The following is a 20,709-nucleotide window of genomic DNA, read 5'->3' as shown; positions in this document are numbered from 1 at the left end:
TTCACAGTAGAAAGGTTGAGGCCGTGGCCAATAGGAAGTGATACGCTAACCGTCGCGACTCGATAAATGCCCTGCGCATTTCTCGACTGAGCCGCCAATTAATGCTCTCTTAGCGCATAGTTTCGTATGTGAGATAACGAACTGCGGACCTCGGCTGAGTGGTCGAGTAATGGTTGAGTAGTTGTTTTGGGGCTTACTCGACAGCATAGTTACCGGCGAGGTTCACCGAGGCTTGGTGTTGTCCTTGAAGCGCATCTGTGACAAAGTGCCTTTCCTGGTTATGTCGAAAATCACGAACCTTTCGGAAACGGAAGTTGCGCCTTTTGCTTTTGCCGCCGAGATTTCTGTGCTATATATATATCTTGGGGTTAACAAAGATCTCCGGATATCTGGATAATAATTGTCAGGCTGCAAGGCTTCAATATTGAAGGAACAGGAGAGTTAGTGGAATTCGCTAATGTATATGAAGAGTTGCATGCATTGGGGCTAATGGAAACTCGTGTCTCAACGGCCGCTTTCGTGTCCTGACAGCCGCTTTTTTTTTTTCTTTTTTTTTTCCTTTTTTTTTTTTTTTTTTTTTTTAGCTCGGCTCGCGACCGTTCACGATCGCCAATTTATTCTGCGTAACATCGGAAGAAAGGCGCCTTCGGGATGAGGGCGCTTAGAACGACAGTCCGCACACAGTCGCTCGGCCGGAGTGCGCCTGGCGAAAGGCATCGGCGTGGCGCGCGCGCGATGTCAGGAGGAAGTTACGGTATCGTGCACGGGGGCGGCAGTTATCGGCGCGCTTGGGAGGAGGCGTTGCCGACGTCTCGCGAACGCTCTTTGTCCCCGCGGGCTGCGCTATCTGTCCTCATAAGTGACCGCAGCGCGTACGGCAGTGCACGCACGCCGTCCTACTACGCACACTGCCTGATCTCGCGGTAAGTGGTCTCCTCCTGCTGCTGCCGCCGCTGGTGCGGAGGTCACGCAGCGGCTGTGTACGCCCCCGTGCGCGGCTGCTGCGATCGTGACGGCGCTTGTCTCTCAGCGCCTCTCTCGCTGCGAGAGGACGTTCCTAATTCACGCCGGATGCGCGTACCGGCGCAGCTGGGGTTTTAAAAACCTCCTTTATGATGCGCTTGGGCTGTTCACTTCGGGGTGGCTCTCCGTTCCGACTAGTTTCATTGTATGGCGTCGGAACGCCCGGGTGCGGTGGTTGTATTTAATTGGTTTGGTTTGTGGGGTTTAATGTCCCAAAGCGACTCAGGCTATGAGGGACGCCGTAGTGGAGGTCTTCAGAAATCTGGAGCACCTGGGGATTTTTGACGTGCACTGACATCGCACAGCACACGGTCGCCTTGCTTTTCGCCTCCATCGGAAAACGGCCACCGCGGCCGGGATCTGATCCCGCATCTTTGGGTACAGCATTCGAGCGCCCTAACCACTGCACCACCGCGGTGGGGCTTTATTTAATTGGATTCATTGTACTTGATCGTTATGGGCCTAATGGTAGTAATTAAATTGATGACTAGCACGAAACGACCGAAGACTAGTGAGTGTTTTTAGCAGTAAGTGCTATATGCCGCCGTCGTAATAGAACTCGTGCTAGAGGCTTGTCTTACTAAGCTGATATACGGTGCATGGCGTTTCCTTTGCAAAGCAACGGCGCTTGTAATAGATTCAGCTAGGGGAATATCCAAAACGCGAGTTTAGAGAAGGTGCCACAGTAAAGATCGACCCTGAACAAGAGATCATGCATACTTCGTTATCGAACATTATCTTGTCGAATGCAACCTCACTGGCGTTCACTTTCGATATGTCCGATATTAGTTTTACTGCTGTCGCACACCGTCGGGTTGGCACTGTGCTTCTCGAGTCCCAAACTCCTTTGCTTAAACAAAGTTTTATCCATCCATCCCTCTTGTCGTGGGAAGCTCGCTTCGTGTTACGCTCCTCGCTCGCGCAAACTGCCTTCGCTTCCGGGGGAGTTCAGCGGTTAGCGCTCTCGGCTACTGAGCCGGGGCACCCGGGTTCGACCCCGACTGCGGCGGCCGCGTTTCGATGGAGGCGAATCGCAAAACATGCCCGTGTGCAGTGCGATGTCAGTGCAGGTTAGAGGCCATCAGAAATTATTCCGGAGTCGTCCTGTACGGCTGCTCTTTCTTTCAGTTTTCTTTCACTCATCCTTCCTCCGTCGCCTCAGGTGTTGGACATTAATGCGACTTTCACTTCCTCGAAACCAATGCGGGGATCGAACTGTTTTTTGTTTTCTTTTCTCGAAACCAATACGTAGATCGCACTATGTATGGGGGCCACGCCGCCTGATTATTTCAATAGACTCAGTTTTCTCTTTGAGGATGTGATTGCGAAGTTTTTGTCCCATGTCCAGGAATGTATGTTCGAAAGAAGCGTACGTGGTGACTTTATGTTATGAAGAATGAACACCTTTAACTTTGTCCTAAAAGTACGCAAGAAGGTTGAAATTTCGTCCGCGCAGTTCTTGCATTCGTTTGTAGCATTTGAACGTGTAAAATGTCAGAAGATAGCTGGCGCATGCGGAAAATGCTTCATGTCGTTGTAGCCACGAGGAGGAATGTAGATAGACTTGCTCCCACTGTTCTAGAACAGTGGAAAAAAAAAAAAAAAAACCGTAGCGGGAGCAGGGCTGGGAGCGAGCCTGTGTGAATTGGGCTGTCTAATCGACAAGGGCAGAGCGGACTCCGGCGCACGGCCCGCAAACACTCGCGCATATGTCCCATTTAAGCCGAGACAAAGGGTTTGAAATTGCAGGATGCAATCCGGAGAGGCTAAGCGACTGCTGCGTTCTATGTGGCTTTGTTGTGCGGACAGAAGCATGCTCTCTCGCTCCCTTTGTAGAGATGAAGCAGTTGGCTTCAGCTGGAGTCCGAGTGATGAATGTCCGTTAAACCATGCGATAAATCTCATTACGTCGAGAGAGAAACCTCACGTGCATGTGAGGTTTCTTACTCATACACTGCCTTCAAAAGGGCACAGGTTTTGCTTTTAGCCCTGGAGCGTGACTCGTTTTGCGTCGCCAGATTTCCACATACTCTCGATCCCATGCAGAAGTGCCTAAAGAGCCCCACTACGCGGCCCTACTTGGTAGTCTCGCGGCCTGCGTATTTTCGGCAAAAGCTGTTGCATATCTATGTCAGAGAAGTGACAGACCCTGTCTTAGCGCAGTAGTATAGTGCGTTGTAGAAAGCCACATTACTGGTAGCGTCCGTGTTACTTAAATTTCTGGCGATTGCTGAAGTTCCTTTTGACGCATTCCTTTAAGAATGAACCACAAAGTATTGGCTCACGGTGGCGGAGAAGGGCGTTCGCGACAGCTTCAGAAATCACGTGCACGCTTGCATGCGAACCTCACACGAGACTATCGAGAAGGCCTCGTGACGTCTCTTGGTATCGCTTAGCGGGAGATCGCAAGGGAATAACAGGTATGCCCGTTAAAATAGGATCATCCGTGACACAGGGCGGATTTATGTTTCGCTCCCGGAGAACGATTTGACGAGGGGGGGGGGGGGGGGGGACATTTGAACAGAGTTGATACGTGGGTCAGTTGGTGCATGTTTTTGACGAATGGTCGTTGTATGTGCCTCGTCTTCCTCTTTGTCCGTGTCATTTGAACCATGCAGTTAACATTTTTCCGAAAAAAAAAAAAAGCGGGTCGGGTATTCCATTTAAAGTTTCTCGGAATAAGGGCTGACGGCCGACTCCTTAAATCCGCGCCTGCCACGAAATCATGACAGTCATACGCGATCACCGCCATTTTCAGGTAGGCCTTCTTTGATGGGCATATTTGCCCTAAGTTCTAGCGTTGTATCTCATATGAGGGCAGGTCTTTCGTGCTCTTTGCTCTGAATCTGACCACGAATTCCTAGCAATGCGGCCCGGGCCGCGTTTAGGCCCTCTTGCTGGTAGGTATGTGAAGCACTTGCTGCTGCATTTTCTTCGTTATATACTTATCGCTGTCGAAGAAGCTAGTGCCAAAGGACCCGTTCTCCGGAAAATCCGGCGTTGTGAGCGCAAAATCACGGACATGCCTCTGGCAGGTGGTAGCTGATTGGTTGTCGAATTGTTTGACGTCACGAGACCAAATGACATGGCCGATTTGGCAACTCGGGCTTCGCTTTTGAGATGGGAAGGTGTGATCAAAATCCAGCCCCCTAATCCACGCAACACGTTCGTACGGCTTGGTTAGGATTTACTTCAAACTCTGTCGGAAGGTCTTTCATATATGTGTAATGTGGTAGTTTACGACTCTATGCTAGTGAGTATGCGTGAGATAAGCACAAATTGTTACTAAGCGCGCGACAAAGTTACGCGAACGAGAGTCCTCAACGGGAGCCGGCAAACGAGCGTCATCAAAGGCGGATAATAACTGTCTCCCGAATGTTATCATTTATCCACTACCAATCTGTGTCAGCGTAAAGCCGCCTAATATCAGGAGACTGGTGACCGTGCAGCTCACTGCTCCTGAGGCGCGGCTTTCTTCGTGCTAGTGCGTTTGCTTGGCCATTGAAAATGTGCGCAATTTGTGCGTGTTGAACTGCTCGCGTGGTGCACGTCGCACGAAAACGCGGTGATGCGACGCATTTATGAAAGCCTGCTGCTGGAGCCACTGCGGAAGCGTGTAAAGCCAGTGAGCCTCCTTTTTCACGGAGCCGCTACACAAGTGCTTAGCTTCAGACGGCTGGGAAAAGTACATTCCGCTCGTTCATGAGCATCCGCTGCACAGTTGACGTCGCGTGGGGTTCATGAAACGAAAAACTGTTCTTTTTCATTATTTGTGCTTCGCGAGTTTCCAGGCGCGATCACAGTATCGACGGCCACACTTCGATAGACGCAGAATGCGAAAACGCCCCTGTATCCTATAACAAAGTGGGGTTGGTGAGGAGTAGCGGGGAGTTACAGGGTATAGTTACCACGTGCGCTTCGAATTGAAAGAAGGGTATGGTCGTTCCTGCTGAGACAATGGCTGATATTGTTCTTTCGTTGCTGGCACAGCGCACGCAAAAAACTCTCACCGCGGTGGCTTAGTGGTTAGGACGATTGAATGCTGTACCCATGAAAACGGGATCGAATCCCGTCCATGGCGGCCGCTTCTCGATAGAGGCGGAACGCAAAGGCGTCCGCGTGTTGTGCGACGTCGGTGCACGTTATTGAAAACCCCAGGTGGTCGAAATTCCGGAGCCCTCCACTACAGCGTATCTCATACGGGACATAAAACCCACAAACCAAACCAAACAAGTACACAAACCGCGCCGCGTGCTTGGCCGACGGCAGGCAGCGGTGGCGAGGCGCCGTGTGATCTAGACAGGACTCAAGTCGCCCAAGGCCCGTCGAACCGGCGTGTCTGCAGCAAAATGAGATGAGTTCGTCCATACTTCCGAGGCCAGATTCTCGCATGTGGTCGTGTCTGCTCATTAGCCCCGGCCTGTGAGGGGCGCAGATTCGGATATAGGGAGTGGGTCGTCCCTGCGAATATTAATCAAAGGGCTACGCTCGCAACGGAGACAGGTCGTTTTTGTTTTTTGTGTACCGAATCTGCTTCTTTTCTTTCTGAGTACCCGCAAAAGCGAGCTGTGGGGCATTAGAGGACAGTTGAGCGAAGAAAAATCCATCCGACAGGAAAGTTTCTGACGAGCGCTGTGGGAAAGGGCGGGACGTAGGGGGAAATAAAACGATAGCTTGCACTGCGCTGTACGTGGGAACGTGTTTTTGCTCAGCGCGGTGCCGGAGGCGCGTACGCGTTACAGAGCGTCATAGTTGTTAGCTCGGTCAACTTAGTGAACGACAGCGTGAAAGCCGTGGCGACATGTTTCCGAACCAGAATGCAGCGCTGTTTCTTCGCATTTTACCGATTCCCACGTCGCTCTTACGGCCAATAGTCCCACTTTTCTACTGGCGCTCGTTAGAACACCTTGAAGCGAGGTTTCTAGTCTACAGTGGCCTTCTGTGATCTCCTGGTTGACGCCGGCACACGTGGTTAAACTTTTTAAAACGAAATATGTCATATAATTGGTTCAGTCAAATAACCCTGCATTCTGTCCTGGAATTATAGTAGCGCCAACCGTACAGCTTTAATTACGTAGGGAATTAATTTAAATTCCACCTTCCATAATGGGCAGAGAGGGAAATTCTCCTCTCCAGCTGTAAAGGAGGCGACATGGAGGGAAAGTGCGAAGATGATGAGGGAAAGAATGGTAGCACATTGGCTCGGAAGGTTACGGTGCGAGGAGGAAGCTATGACGAGGGCGGTCTCCAACGTTATTAGAACCAGCTGGGCGGTTGCTAAGGCAGAATGCGGGCTAAAACCTAAGTTTTCTTTGATTCATGCGCTTGGCTGGTAAAACTAACTTTACTATTTTTAGTGTAAAAGCGCTCATGCGCACACAAGAGCCGAGCAAGAACCTTGTCAACCGTCGCTGTGCCTTACTCTCCCGACCGATAGTGAGGTCACGATCCACGTGTGTGTGTGTGTGTGGGGGGGGGGGGGGTGATTCAAACTGTACTATCGCATGACCTAACCAGGTTAAGCCCCAGATAATTTCAGTCCGAAAGCATTACTGCACAGTCCTTAACCAAGAATGTTGTGGCTTGCGTATGCCGAGCTCGGACGAAAAAAGCAAACGTCGGAGTGGAGCGGATTCGAACCCAGACACTTCTCGAAAGATGCGAGTACGGAACGTCGTAGCTGTCACCGCTTTTTCTTTTTCATACGTGGTACTTGTTACACGCAGTTATGTACAGAAATACTCTAAACAGCGCATACTGTTAGAGCATGAATTGCTACCAACTGACCAACCTGCCGTTCTATGTAGAGAAATGCTATATATACTGACTTTTACAAAGCGCTGTGCCGTTGCTGAGCTGCTCTGTCTTCACAGAAAAAAATGCAATTAAAAGGGACTCGGGAGGCGAAGATAAACACCGCGCCAACGCGGCCGATCACCCCGCGTGCAGACTGCAACACTGCAACGCGCACTCTCGCCCTGTTCGTTGTACGCGGTTATCTCCGTCAACATCCCTCTGTGAGCAGAAACTTTCGCACAATGGGGTGTGCATGGATCCGCCCTCGTTTTTTCCTTTGGTTTGGTTCAGTTTTGCTTTCGCACTTCCTACTGGGTTTAACTACGTTAAAACCGTACCATTTCTTTTAAAATTGCTGGTTTTCAAAAGAGCGGTTCTTCGTACAGTGGTAGTTAGCGGGGAATACGGTCCGCGTCCGGCTTTTGAGTTCTCACATCGATCCCAAATGGTCATGGCTGCCTCGCTTCCAGCGAAAGCGGCTGATATAAACAGGCGCGCCTTTATTCGTCATCCACTGGTTCTCAATTTTAATATTTGCTTTAAAGCATGACTAGTACACACTCAACAAAGGTCCTCGCTCCTCCACTGTTTTGTGAATCAATATAGAACTTGTCGGGCTAGCGCATTTGTTTTCTTGGCATATCGTTTCGTGAATGTCATGTCATTTTCGTTCTTTTTTTTTCCTAGTGGATTCTTGGTTCGTTTATTACAAGGCTATATTTTGTCAGATGTTATCGCGAAGCTGTGGGTAAGCAGAGGCGACGATTGCATAAGCAACCTTGGAAGCGAATTCGTGGTCGTAAACAGCGTACCCACCGGCAGGTAAAGTGCCACACATCGTCTTCCTGCGGGCATCATGGCAAACATTTCCGATTATTCTCAGCAGCCCCCCCTCCTCCCTCCCTTCCTCTACATTTCCGTTTCTCCAAGGCTTTGCGATCCTCCTCGGATAAACTATAGCCAGGTTTTGTGAACTGGATCTTGGTGCCCACTCTTGTGGCGAACCATGCGGCATAGCAATGCAGGAACGTTAATAAAAATATACAGAAACTCCCACCAATATCGATGATGATAGCCAAAAAGCTCAGTGGCCATCTCACTCGTTCTGCGTCTGCTGCACTTTTTCATGCCCATCTTTCCGAAAGCCGTGAAAAGGAAGAAAAAGTTCATTGTTACATCCTCAGATTCTGTGCTCGCACTTATGGTCGGCAGTCTCGCGGTGCACGTGACCTCATGTTCGCTGTCCAGGGTGCATGACGCTTCGGGCACTACCATTTGTCATTGTGCGCGCCGTATCTTTTTTCAACTATTTTTTTTTAAGGTGGGGTTATCTCACTGACAATGCCGCGCCATCCGTCGTGTTCCTGTCTGTTCCTCAGTTTACGCAGCTCGAATGTGCTGCGCGCACGAAAAGCGTATCGCATATAGTCGATGGACTTCAGTGCTGCAGTCCGTCTCACCAGCTTTTGGGAATTATTTTAAATAGAGGAGGAGGCACGTAATCAGGCGTACTACGGAAAAGGGGACCACAAATTGCTCACTGGAGGCGTATTCGTAATACTTGTTTTTAGCATCTGGAAGCTAACCGGGGAGGACATATATACACGTGCGGTGCACTCACGTACGGCGATCCAGTTGCTGACGTGACTTGAACCTCCATTGCAGCGTAGTGAATTATTTAGTGGAAATGAGCGAGCTTATATGCGTACCCTGGGTATAGCCTGGGATCCCCCTCAGCGAGACAGCGTCGTTCCGGTCGAAAGCTGAGGCAAAATAAAAAATTTCCGAGATAACTGCAGAATCTGCACTGGAGAAATGTGTAAGCCTTAGCGTTGCTGTTTGTCCGCGAGAAGTGTCAGTGGGATTCCGCGAGAGATCGATACTGGGCCTTTCCTCTTCTGCAAGCCACTTAATTGTCTCTAATTACCCAATTAAACCACACCAACCATTTTGTTACTTGCACATCTTTCCTTGATGCTCTATCCGATGTTACCATTCTTTTTCGATATACCAACTAGTTCCTCTTCCGCGAGTGACACATACTGGGCCCTTCCTCTACTTAACTTGCTCTAATTAAGTTTAAGGCGGAACCAATAGGCGTCCGTGTGCTGTGCGATGTAAGCTCACGTTAAAGGTCCCCGGGTGGTCGAAATTACTCTGGAGCCCTCCACTACGGTACCCCTTTAACTCTTTCCGCGTTCACTACCATCTTCCTTCCTTCCTTTACGACGCGGTTAAGGTGTCCACAGAACAATTATGGCAGTCATTGCGCCTTTCCTTTTCTGTGAATCAATTATTGTTATTGGCTCTAACTAATTACATAATTAAACCTCATCAACCATTTTGTCACTTGCACATCTTTCCTTGACGCTCTATCCTATGGTATCATTCTTTTTTCGACATACCAACTAGTTCCTCTTTTACAGCGCCGGCAATGTCATGCCCACGCGAAACCCGATTACATAGTCATACAATGCTTACGCATTAAAAAAAAAAAAAAAGTGCAGCGAAGGCGATACCGCGCCCACGGGATGCGACTTCGCCGCTGCTGTCCAAAGTGGGTGCCCACTCACAGCGCAAATACTCGAGTACCGTGCTTAGTAGCCTTTTCGTGTGTATCGCCGACGCCCGAGATCCAGATTTTGAACGATGTGACGATGGTTTGCCTGCTCATTCCGAAACACTTTCAGTGTAGCAGTTTGAGAGCGGCTATTAGGCGGGCAGTGTATTGTCGGCTCGCAGAGAGATGCAGAAGCTGAGCGGCGGCAAAGTCAGTGTTGGTTGTCGAATCAAAATGACTGCGGCCGGATCCGGCTTTGTGTTTTTAGAATAGTCGGGCTGTTTCGAACACGCTCGCACCAATGCCTGTGTGATCTCCGCACCTGCAAATAACCGCCCAGAGAGCGACGTGGCGACGCGCAGGGAGCGTTTCGTGCAGAGGTCTACGTCTTCGCACGCGTCGCACTCGTTGCGCGCAGAGGAATGGCAACGATACGCGCGACAGGAGACAATTTCCAGAGGTGTGCTGGTGTTCTCACGCGTTCGGCAGGCACCCACGTGGATTTCGGAGGCCGTCGCCTCGTATAACATCCACCGGGATAAATTTGCTGCTCTCATCACTCACAATCAACAAGCTGGTGTTATAAATGCACTCTGCGCCGAAAGTCAGTCGGTCTCGGCAGGTGGTCAACGGTCCTTAGCGGAGCAAGCGCCCTAGTTTTTTTCACGGGACCTTAGCTGCTGTTGTTTCCCTCGCGAGTGAATGGCGCGTACTCACTAGGGAGATTGGACATAACGAGGCAGTGACTGCCTGTTTATTTTAGCGGAATTAATGGAAACGCGAACAGAATAGACATTATGAGGAAAATAAAATATCTTGGACTTAGTAACAGATAGTTCAAGTTGGAGTATTGCCTTTTGGAGTAGATATAAACAGAGGAAACGGCATAGAGATTACGTAGGTTGGCGCTTTGTTTCAAGAAGAAAGTTCTGCATGGCAGACCATATATGTCCGTTGTGACCAAGCATAGATGCACTAATGAATAGAACTACCACAGAAGACAGATTACAGACCGAGTTAGTGAATTGGAATTTCTGAGCAGTGCGACGACAGAAAACGATCTGTTGTTTCAGGCTGCGCACAATACGGGCGCAATGGGGAGAAATCACTCGACAATGTAGTCGCGTAAAAGATACCTACAGCTTGCGCGATTGCCAAACCTTGCTGCTCCAAGAGGCTTTGAATATGCTCCTAAGAAGTGAGAGCAGAGGGGGTGAATTCTCGCATTAGCGTGTACCTACGAAACTATAACCTCTGTATATAGTGAATGCATAGCTTGGAAGAAGCTCACTGATTGAACCCCCCCCCCCCCCCCCCCCCCTTTCTCCTTTAAACTGCTTTCGATAAGGCGTCATAGCATTTTTTGAGGTATCAGGAATCTTGAGCATGCGAAATGTCTGCAACTCACAAGAAGCGGGTAAAAAGAGGACAATGAGTCTGTTGTTAATATTACTTTTAAAGACCGCTGCTAGTAGAAACTTGGCCAAATAAATAAGGGTGAGATCTGGAAGATGGAGGGGAAAAGATCGATTAAGGTATACTGTGAAGAAAATCCCACGCCTGCCTTTTCTTCGCGCAACGTGGCGTCAGTCGCTGTTATAACATGGGAGCTAAACGTGAAGTACTTCTGTAACATATTGTTTAACAAAGCGAACGGAGTTAGTTTGGCATACCGAGAAAAAGCGTCATAAACGTAACTTTAAGAACCAATTATCGGTCCGCATTGGGACGTACAGGTGCGGACAAAAGTAAACGGAGCACGCTATCAACATTTTTCGCGTGGCCTAACTTTCCGCTTTGAAATCGTCGCGAGGAGAAACTTGCGACCGACAGTTGCAGCACGGCCATTCGATCACCCGTCAGCCTCGGAAAGTACTCTTTGTTGTGGTCACGTGTGGTCGATATTAGCCTGTGAAGACCTCCTAACGGCGCTGCGATTGTTCGAGAAAATCCGCAGAAACGGCTTGTCTGCCGGGATGATGCGCCCTGCACGACTTTGCGAGATAGCCGCTTGGGCCGCGACGAAATCGAAACGTTTCAAGCGAGGGGAGAGAAACAAACAAACAAACAAACAAAAAAAAAAAAAACACGCGGGATGCACTCATGGTGTAAACGTCTCAGCATCAGTTACGTATTGCTTTGCTCTGCACTTTTCATAAGCCACCATGCGGTTATGTCATAGGTTGGGTTTGAGGTTATAAGACCTGCAGTGCCGTCTTTTTGGCATGCTGTTAGTACGTTCTAAATGTTCCGTTCTAAATGTTCATCATTATCGAGGCTTCCTGGAACTGCACTTTAAAGGGGGAAGTGCAGGATTCGGCATTGCCGTTCAGTACAAAGTATTCCGAGTGCACAAAATAACTTCTGTTTGCATTAGAACTGAAGGTATTGTATCGAAGTTACCTCATTCGTTCGTCTTCTTCTTCCAAGCACCCCTGAATGGCATTTTAGTTTATCTGGGCTGCACAGGACTTGAGGAAACCAGTGAGGTGTTTGCCCCATAATGAATTGTTCAAAATTTAAATTCAAACGTAGCATAAACCAAACAGTCTGGCCAATTGCCTTCGGTTTACGCGGCAAGAAGCTTTTAAATTTACGCCAATTGCTCACTTTCCCGGGCTTCTTGCTTTCTTCCAGCTTGGAAGTCCGGTGAACAGTGCAGTGGTGAAGGGAACGTTCCTGCACAGTAGCTGCCGCCTTTACCTGTGCGCTTGGGCCCGCCCGATAATACCATTATTACCAAGGAAGAAAATTCGCTGCCTGCAGAGTATTGTACTATGTACAGCTTTCGCTGTGCTCCCGTTTTTATTTTTTATATAAAATATGCGCCAAAAGCGCGCGTGTTTTTCTTTGAAATATGGTTGCCCTCCAGGCAAAGTGTACATCCACCTGTCACCCATCACCTTTCCGAGCCAACCGTGTCGCGGCTTGGAATCTGAAACATCGCCATTTCTTCCTTTAGTCACGTATCTTCGCACGTGCTTGCAAGGACTTGGATTTGATTGGAGCCGGCTTATACTTTTCACTTTCATTGTTTGACCTTTCACGGGATGCATTCTCATGTGTCAACACACACGAGGAATGCGCCCGCAGTGTTGTTTTTACCTTCCGTCCCTCATAAATACACTCGCATGGCGCTTTCCGCAGATTTTATCCGCGTTGCCTCGGTCCGCTGCAAAGCCGATCGAAGGGTTTTTCCGACGGGAAACTGGAACGCGGATGTTTTGTGCAGGGCACGGGAAAGCGACTGAACGAAGAATACCTCCGGCAGCCTAGCACCACCAGCCGCGGCAGCCTAGCAGCAACGACGCTGATGGAAGCCGTGGGTGAGATGGCCGGGTACGTCTCTCAACTCTTCCTCTCCTAAGGGCGCGACCTCGGGCGGGTGAATGGCACGCGCGCTGAGACTTTTCGAAAGAGCCGAGGTTTTCGCCCCTGCAGCAGAGGTTAGAAAGGGCAAAAACTTTAATTGAAGCAATTGAGAACCCCCGGGTCCCTGGACCACCGCACAGGTCCGCGCTACGTCCGTTTAATTCATGTGCCTTTTGTTGATGACGTCAGCAGCCCCAGTCGCCACAGCAAACTGCGATGTGGGGTCCAGGGACAAGAGCAGGACCTCCCGGTCCTTCCAGCTTGAGACAGCAGACGTCATGGGGAGTGTCAGCGAGGCAGCCGAAAAGGATGTGCGGCGTGGAAAAGCAGTGAGAACTTTGGCGCGCTTTAAAAAATTTCAAACCCCTGTCGAGCGTCCCGACTTCTGTGCGGTTGGTGCGCCGTGGCTAGCTGAACGAGCTCACGCTGTTCGCCGGTGATCTTTTGAGCTGGCTAACGTAAGCGCCTTTGACCGAAGGCGCTTCGAACGTGTGCAGCCGCCACCGCGAAAACGGATCTCGCTCTGGAGCTTGCGACAAATATCGCTTTTCGTACCTGCGCGCGCCACGCCGTCCAAGGTCCTTCGTGTGCGTAGATGCGTGCGCGAGCGAGGCCGGGCGTTTACCTTTGCAATCGGTTGCGCTTATCTGCTGCCGAGTGAATACGAGGCGCCCGCAAACGAAGGGTGCTAGGGTGCCTCGATGCTGCCCGCGCATCAAGGGTGCCACAGCAGCGACGCTTTTTAAACTGAGAGCGAAACAGGTTTCTCTTTCCCGGCAGTGTTGACGACTGGGAGACACTCGTTAGCGCGGTTGTTCGCATGAATTCGTGGCATGGTTTTAGCCTTGCCGCTAGCGTTCTGTTGCACTGAAGGCTAGTGTTTGGCATGTTCCGCGGTAGCAAGAATTAGGACGACGGTTAAGCTTCGTCTTAAAAGTAGACGCCAGCGCCTTTAACATATACTTTTCATTCCGAGATTATTTCTTTGTTTCAGTTACTGAATTAAAAAAATATTTCTACATCAGTGCACATTCCAAACATACGTTAGTAAGTCATACGGACCACAACGCGTTAATTAGGTGCCCCTCTAAAACACTATTCATCGACCGCCTTACGTGGCCTATGCATTGCGTGCCTGTCTGGCGTGTAGAGGGCCTGAGCTCGAACCCCAGTTGCGACAGATTTATTTTATTGAATTCCTCCTTCTGAAATACCCCTCTTAGAGGAACCTCCTCGGCAGTTATGGCTTAATTTAGACCACGACCTACTGTATAGGCCGTGATTTAGACCTTCCCTCAATTCTTCTCCTTTATTCCAATGTGCGGTGCTTAAAATCTCGCCCGAGCTCTGTGGCCCTGTTGACCGGTGAATATTTTTTTCCCGACTGCCGTCCTTTCGGCGGAGTGAGCTGTATATGTAATGACTTAAGCATAAGGGGAGCATTGACTTCCTCTTTTCCTTGATCCACGGGAGAGCGTCGCCCAAAGAGTAATTAGTCATTAGTAAGCATAGGATGGAAAGCTGGACTAATCTGTAACAGCTACTTGTGCTAGGAACAGGGCAGAGACCAGACCAGCGAGGAAGACACAGATGAGCGCTGACTCGCAACTGATATTTAAATTTAACTGAAAAAAAAAAAAAGTCAAAACAAGTTTATACTTTAGTCACGTCGTATGACCGCGCACTTTCGTTTCTTAAGCAGTGCAGTCAGTCACGCTGCGAATTTATTTGGAATCAAGCTATACTTTAATTCATGGTTTAAGCACTTGGGAGTGAAGTATACGATCCACGGGAGTGTGCATGCGCGATAAGGCAAGGTTTGGAGCTTTAGGCCACTCGTAAATAGTTCCTCGCGATGCATGCTGGGTAATCCCGCCATGTTGTCGTTGTCAGCAGATGACGCAGCACAGCCGCGCGTTTACATGGTCGCGTAAAATCATTGGGAAGGTGTTGGTAAAATGCGCGCGGACGATGCTGGTGCTATCGGACAGGCCGACTGCGCGTAATTGTTCAGGATTCCAAGAATACGCTTGAGCGAGAAGGGAAGCTTTCTGGGCGAACCCGACGCGAATGGACAAACCAACTGGCGCGAGATCGACGTCAACCCGGGCAAGTACCAAACTAGCCCTCGGAACTAAATATTCATGAGTGTCGACGTGTGGCCACAAGTCCACATCCATAGTGCAGCCGTCCGCGCCGCACCCATGCTTTGCGTTTTCTTGATAGCGCGCCCGATCTTCCGAGCTCAACTAATCTGGCGACATCTTGTATGCACGCTGGGCAGCGCACGAGTCTTGCTGGGTAAACCGTCGAAAACAACAAGGGACTCGCGATCGATTCACTGCAGCCTTGCTGCGTTGTCTGTTGCCAGCGACGACAACATGGCGGGAGGCTTTGTGTGCCAGTGAAATGATAAACCAGAATAGCTGCATGCGCGGACTGTGTATACTGTTTGCACAACGCGCTGACTTCCGCACGGCGATAAGGCCGGTTGTTGGTGGGCGTCTTCACTGAGAGCGAGCTTGTCGCTCACCTCGTGACGGCTCTTTGTCGCCTCACTCGAATGATAGTGCGCTTATATAGACCTTTACATTTTGGGCTCTCTGGGCGCTGCCGATTATTCACTGGACAGTCGGGTTCGGCGACAGCTGTCTGGTGCTTTCAGTCTGCCGATGCGCTTTTGCGAACGTCAACAGCTTGCGGCTGTGCTGAGAGGCTCTCGCTATCAGTTTTATACAGCCAAAAGTGGCACCAATACACGTTGGTCACTTTCGGTTCAACGTGTCTCGCTATTTACGTCAACCTTTACAGAACACAGACGTTTTCGCACTCAGAGTGCGAGGGAAGCAAGAGTGATAAAATGGGAAAATACGAAGGCGCTTTTTTAAGTTGTTATCCTCAGTGAATTTCGGCGAGCTCGACTGCACATTAGGGAAAAACAAGACAGCAAGAAAAAACATCTTTGACGCTGTGCCTACGAAAGAGGGTGCCAGCCAACCGGTGACGTGCACAGGTCAGAGTATGTCGCTCGGGTCGCATGCCGAGGTGGATGAAATCGAAGCGGATGGGCGCTCGCCGGCGTTTTGCGAGTACGCGGTCGGTAGCTAGTAGAGGAACAGAACAGACACCTTGACCCGGACAAAGGGGGCTCATTAACAGTATACAGAGGATCAAGAGAACATAGAGCTAGCTCGATAGGGACATCTCAGTAGCGGGGAGGTATGGAGAGCAGTAAGTCAGCTAACAACGACGTCGGCAGCGGGAGCAGATGGGTTCACCAATAAAATGCTGAAGAATCTAGATTTAGTATAGGCTTCGAAAGCGTCGCGCGGTAGCGCTGCTACTGATGCTCAGGGCCATAACCTTCGAAAGCGGTCGCCACCAGAACTGGTGCACAGGCCAAAGATGAAAGGAGGAAATAAAAAAGAGACACGCAGCGGCGAACCGTAGCGGCAGGAGCGCGCGCAGCAATCTGAGAACATGCGCGGTCGCCTCCACGGAGGAAAAGAGGTAGGCGGGAAGGGTACACGTAGCGGCGAACGGTGGCGGCAGAAGCGCGCGCTGCCCCGGCTGCGAAGGGACGACGCGAAACGCAGAACGGGCGCCAAAGAGCTGCGCTCTAAAATGAGAAAAGGAATTTCTAAGGCGTCAAAATGATCAGAATAAAAAGTCGGCGCTTTAGGATGCTGAGAAAATTTATACGTAGTGTGTACCTGGTCAAAGAAATATTTGAAATAATAGAAATAAAAATGTGTTCAAAGATGTCAGACTTCTCAGGATGGAAAGTTAAAGTTTGCTGATGCTAAGTATCACTGTATGAATAGTTTTTGAATAAAAATGAATAAAACATAAATAAGAATTGAAAAAAAAGTGTAAAACGTTATCCCTGTGTGTGTGTGTGAAACGCTATCTGATGTGTCATACCCTTAACACAGAGCTTAATAGTCCTCCTAATTTTCAGTATACGAGTAAGCTCCAAATATAAACTCTATAAGCACTATGAATTGAAGCACAATGCTGCACTCGACTGATGTTTTTTGCTGTCGAATAGAGCACACTTTGTTTTTATATGGCATCCTTGTATAAGTAATCGTGTTCTCTCAATGGTGGTTAATGGCATGCGAGAAACGTTTTTCTATGGCAGTGGTTTCTGTCACGTGAGCAGCCTTGGAAAGTAGGAGACACACATTCTCCATTCATTGAAGTATCACCCATTGAATTGTTTATGAGATATCAGAATTGTTAAGCTCTGAAAGGCTAGGCTAGGCTAAGAAGCTAGCTCTGAGGAAGCTAATATGTATTCGAGTTTCACGCCATGCTATTTGGAGTTTTGTGAGAACGTGAGCATTACAGGCACGCAGCTGGCTGTGCAAACACAATGTTCAGTGCCAGTGGTGCCAACCCAATGCACACAATGTGCACGTAACTAGATCACAAACACATGTGAAACATTGATAAGAAATTTTAAAACAAGTATTAGTGCTTTACTATTTCTTTGTATAGCATTTGCTGAGGTAAGTTTGGGAAGCTAATAAAACTTTTAAGCCAGCACTAAGATTCAATGCTAGCTGACATTTGTTTATTCATAGCATGCGTGATAATCCCACGAAAAGTGAGAGCTTTTCTTTTAAAAGGGAAGGTGCCTTGCAAAGCTAGAACTAACGCTCACTGCAAAAAGAAGCTGTGGTGGCTTTCATATATATTATATGAAGTAAACTTGTGCACCAGTGGGGTAATAGCCAATGTTTCGACCTCTTCACCTGCGAGTTGGTAAAGCAATTATGCTGTATTATGCAGGGCTTCAATAATATCAATGGATCAGATCTGAACCCACAAGAAAGGCTTTCCGGTGAGCAACAGTTCATTGTTAGTTTAACGGCCGCTTTCGCTATAGCCCGTTCACCTTTCATTTCATCGTTCATAACAGGCAAGGAAACCAGCATTCTTGAATGAAAACCCACTGAATCAAATCTTTTTATCTTTTCGTGCAAAGGCATGCATTGAGAGAGCGCACGTGACTGGTGCCGCCCCGCTCGTACTGAAGGGTGCGTATGCGCGTGTGCTACTGGTGCCACCACCGCCGTCTGGCCATGGTCTGGCTGGCAGTGCCTGCCACTCCTCTCCCCAGTAGCCTCAATAACTCGCCACCAGGGGAGGCGCGGTGCTGACATCACTCCGAAACTTGAGCTTGGGCTCCCTACCAGTCATGGCACTCACAGACTTTTTAAATGGGCTGTGGAAACGAGATAGAATACCTTCAGAGGAGAAACATGCTAAAGTGATCTTTATTCCAAAACTCGGGAAGAAACTGTTAAAAACCTTGAGCCGATATTGCTAACGTCGTGCCTGGGGAAGCTGATGGAGCATGTAATACTAAAGACTTCAGGAATATGCAGAGGAAAGGGAGGTATTTTCCAAAAACAATGCTAGGTTTTAGGAGCAAGTTGTCCATGCAGGACATAATGATTCAACTCAAAGCAGACATCATAGACCCACCTAATAAAGGGGGTGCAAAAACTATACTAGACCTCAATCTTCAGAGAGCCTTTGACAGTGTCAAACACGAAGCCATACTGAGTAATCTGGGGGAGATAGCCCCTGGTAAGAAGATTCACAATTATGTTAAGGATTTTCTAGCCAAAAGAACAGCAGAAATAAGTCTTGGAGACATCAGGTCGGAAACATTGAAGCTTGGCGACAAGGGCACCCCCACAGGGCTCAGCGTTCTCCGAGAACCTTTCTTCTTCAACCTGGTGTTAAAGAACCTTCCGTTATTATTGAAGGCTGTTAGAGGGGTTAAACATACGCTATATGCTGACAATATCACAATATGGACACACACAGGCAATAATGGGAAAATAGAAAAAAATCTTGAATAGGCCGTTCACATTGTTGAACAATACGTGGAATGAGCAGGGCTAAAATGTTCACCAAGTAAATCTGAACTTATAGTGATACAGGGGACAATAAAACACTATATCAATGCGGGAGACATTTTGGTAGAATTAAATGGGACATTGGTAACCAGGGTGGGCAAAATCAGGCTCCAGGACTGATAGTCCAAGACAGTAGAAAGAACACAGAAACAATAAATAGACTGTAGCTGAAAATTAACAGGACAACCAATTTGATAAGGCGAATAGTAAACAAACAATGAGGGGTCAGAGAGGAAGATTTGTTCCGAATGATTCAGGTTTTTGTGATAAGCAGAATAGCGTACACTATCCCCTACCTCAGACTAGGTCTGGCGGAAAAGAACAAAATAGAGAGGTCAGAGGCAGGCATATAAAGCAGCACTGGGTACCCCACTTCACCTCTACGGAAAGGCTTCTTAAACTGGGGGTCTACAATAACATCACAGAACTGTGTGAGACACATATAATTAAACAGTTAAGGAGGGCATCCATGGGATGGAAGATCTTGGGTAACCTAGACCTACGAGGTAGAATCCCAGAAAGAAATGCACGAGTAGAACTCCCGACCAAAGTGAGGAATGCACTCACTATTAAAACCGCTACCAAAAAACATGCACCCTGATTTTCATGAAGGCAGGAGGAGAGCAAGAGTAGAGACTCTTGAAGCCAAGTTAGAAGTCTCTGAATACGTTTTATGTAGACGTGCCAGAATACGAAGGAGGCAACTCTTTTGTGGTCATAGGCATGACCGGCTCGGGTAAAACATTAATGGAAGGTTTGATAAAAACAAAGAACTCGGGGACGGCAGAGTAGGCAGCTGTCATCATGGCAATGGCCAGAACCAAAGCTGTCGCCATAATTAGAGACTCCACAGTTGCTATAAAAAGTTGCTATATTTCGCGAGGGGCACGATCTCCAAGGAGTCGAAAGATATCAAGACAGGAACCAAAGAGAGGTGGAACTAGTATTAGTGCCGGCACACTCTGGGAACAGGTGAAACGAGTTGGCTCACAGTATAGCTCTAGGTTATGTCAGTCGAGCAGTCAGTCAGGTTGAATCCGTCAATTCCTTGAGAGATGCAATCATATTGTTTACATGACTACACTAATCACTAGAAAAGCGGATATATCCTCTGCTGGACAAGAAGCTTGACAAAGAGCAGGAGGTAGCCTGGTGTCAGCTTCAGACATGAGCCTTCTTTAGCCCGTTTAAGCTAGCACGCATGTATCCAACGCAATGCAGTCCAACTTGCAAAGAATGCGGTGTGATCGCCAGATACGATCACATTTTATGGAGCTACAGAAAGGCGCCGCCACCAGCGGACCTACTACTGATGTGGCTGGGGTTCGGGGGCCTATCTTCACCACAGTCGAACCATGAGGAGCCGAGACGACGGAGCAGAAGCAGCCAGGGAGGACAGGCAAAAAAGAGCGTTTTATACAACTTTTTACATGGTGGGATATTTACAGGTCAAGAGAGGAAAACGGAGCTCTCTGTGGAGACAATTTTCACCGCTTAAATACAGTCGATTGTCCCCACTTCCCAAGCTGGGGAAACAAGGTTCAGTCGGTAAGTCCAATCACTGGGGCACAAGAGATCACTGGAGGTGTCGCCTACTGCCGAGGGTGGTGCTCGAACCTCCTCTCGCATCTCTCGGTGGCGAGGGCAAACTTCTCCGACGTCGATGACGATCTTGTGCTGGTGGTGGATATTCTGTACCAAGCCAAAAACATCCCGCGAAGTTGCCCGCTCGCGGCGGTCATTTCCCCCGCGTAATTCCAAGGAGGTCATCCGCTTGCTTCGAGAATGCGGCGAGCGGGGTCAATGCTGCTCGGCGACGTGCCTCTTGCCCATTCAGCACAAGGATAGGTTTCCTGTTGTCACCACCGTGGCGCCAAGGGGATTAAGGCCCGGAAGGCTACTCGTCTCTATCCCGAAGTAGGGGAGGCGGGAAGGGTTGGTCGCCGCAGCCGGAAACAAAGGTTACTCCGCCGCCATCGCCACTGCCTCGCTGCCTTTGACGGTGGTCGCTTGCCAGCGTCT

At 49.0% G+C, this 20,709-nt stretch overlaps 1 protein-coding gene across 5 annotated transcripts in view; it reads left to right on the top strand.

Moving 5' to 3' along the window:
• The window catches only part of Dip-B (Dipeptidase B), a 107,107-nt gene that overhangs the window by 53,938 nt on the left and 32,460 nt on the right, over positions 1 to 20,709 (top strand). For 4 of the 5 annotated variants that reach the window (XM_084589248.1, XM_084589252.1, XM_084589250.1 and 1 more), the window contains one exon: positions 12,612 to 12,718. In XM_084589248.1, the coding sequence (XP_084445374.1) occupies positions 12,693 to 12,718 (26 nt within the window). In that variant the 5' untranslated portion in view covers positions 12,612 to 12,692. Of the gene's footprint in view, positions 1 to 797; positions 924 to 12,611; positions 12,719 to 20,709 lie in introns of those variants that run through there. The other variant, XM_084589249.1, reaches the window with a different exon arrangement.

The sequence above is a fragment of the Amblyomma maculatum genome, chromosome 1, assembly GCF_055883805.1.
Source record: "Amblyomma maculatum isolate TAMU_Amacu chromosome 1, ASM5588380v1, whole genome shotgun sequence".
NCBI classification, from domain to species: Eukaryota; Metazoa; Arthropoda; class Arachnida; order Ixodida; family Ixodidae; genus Amblyomma; species Amblyomma maculatum.
This window is presented reverse-complemented; position numbering and strand designations above follow the sequence as displayed.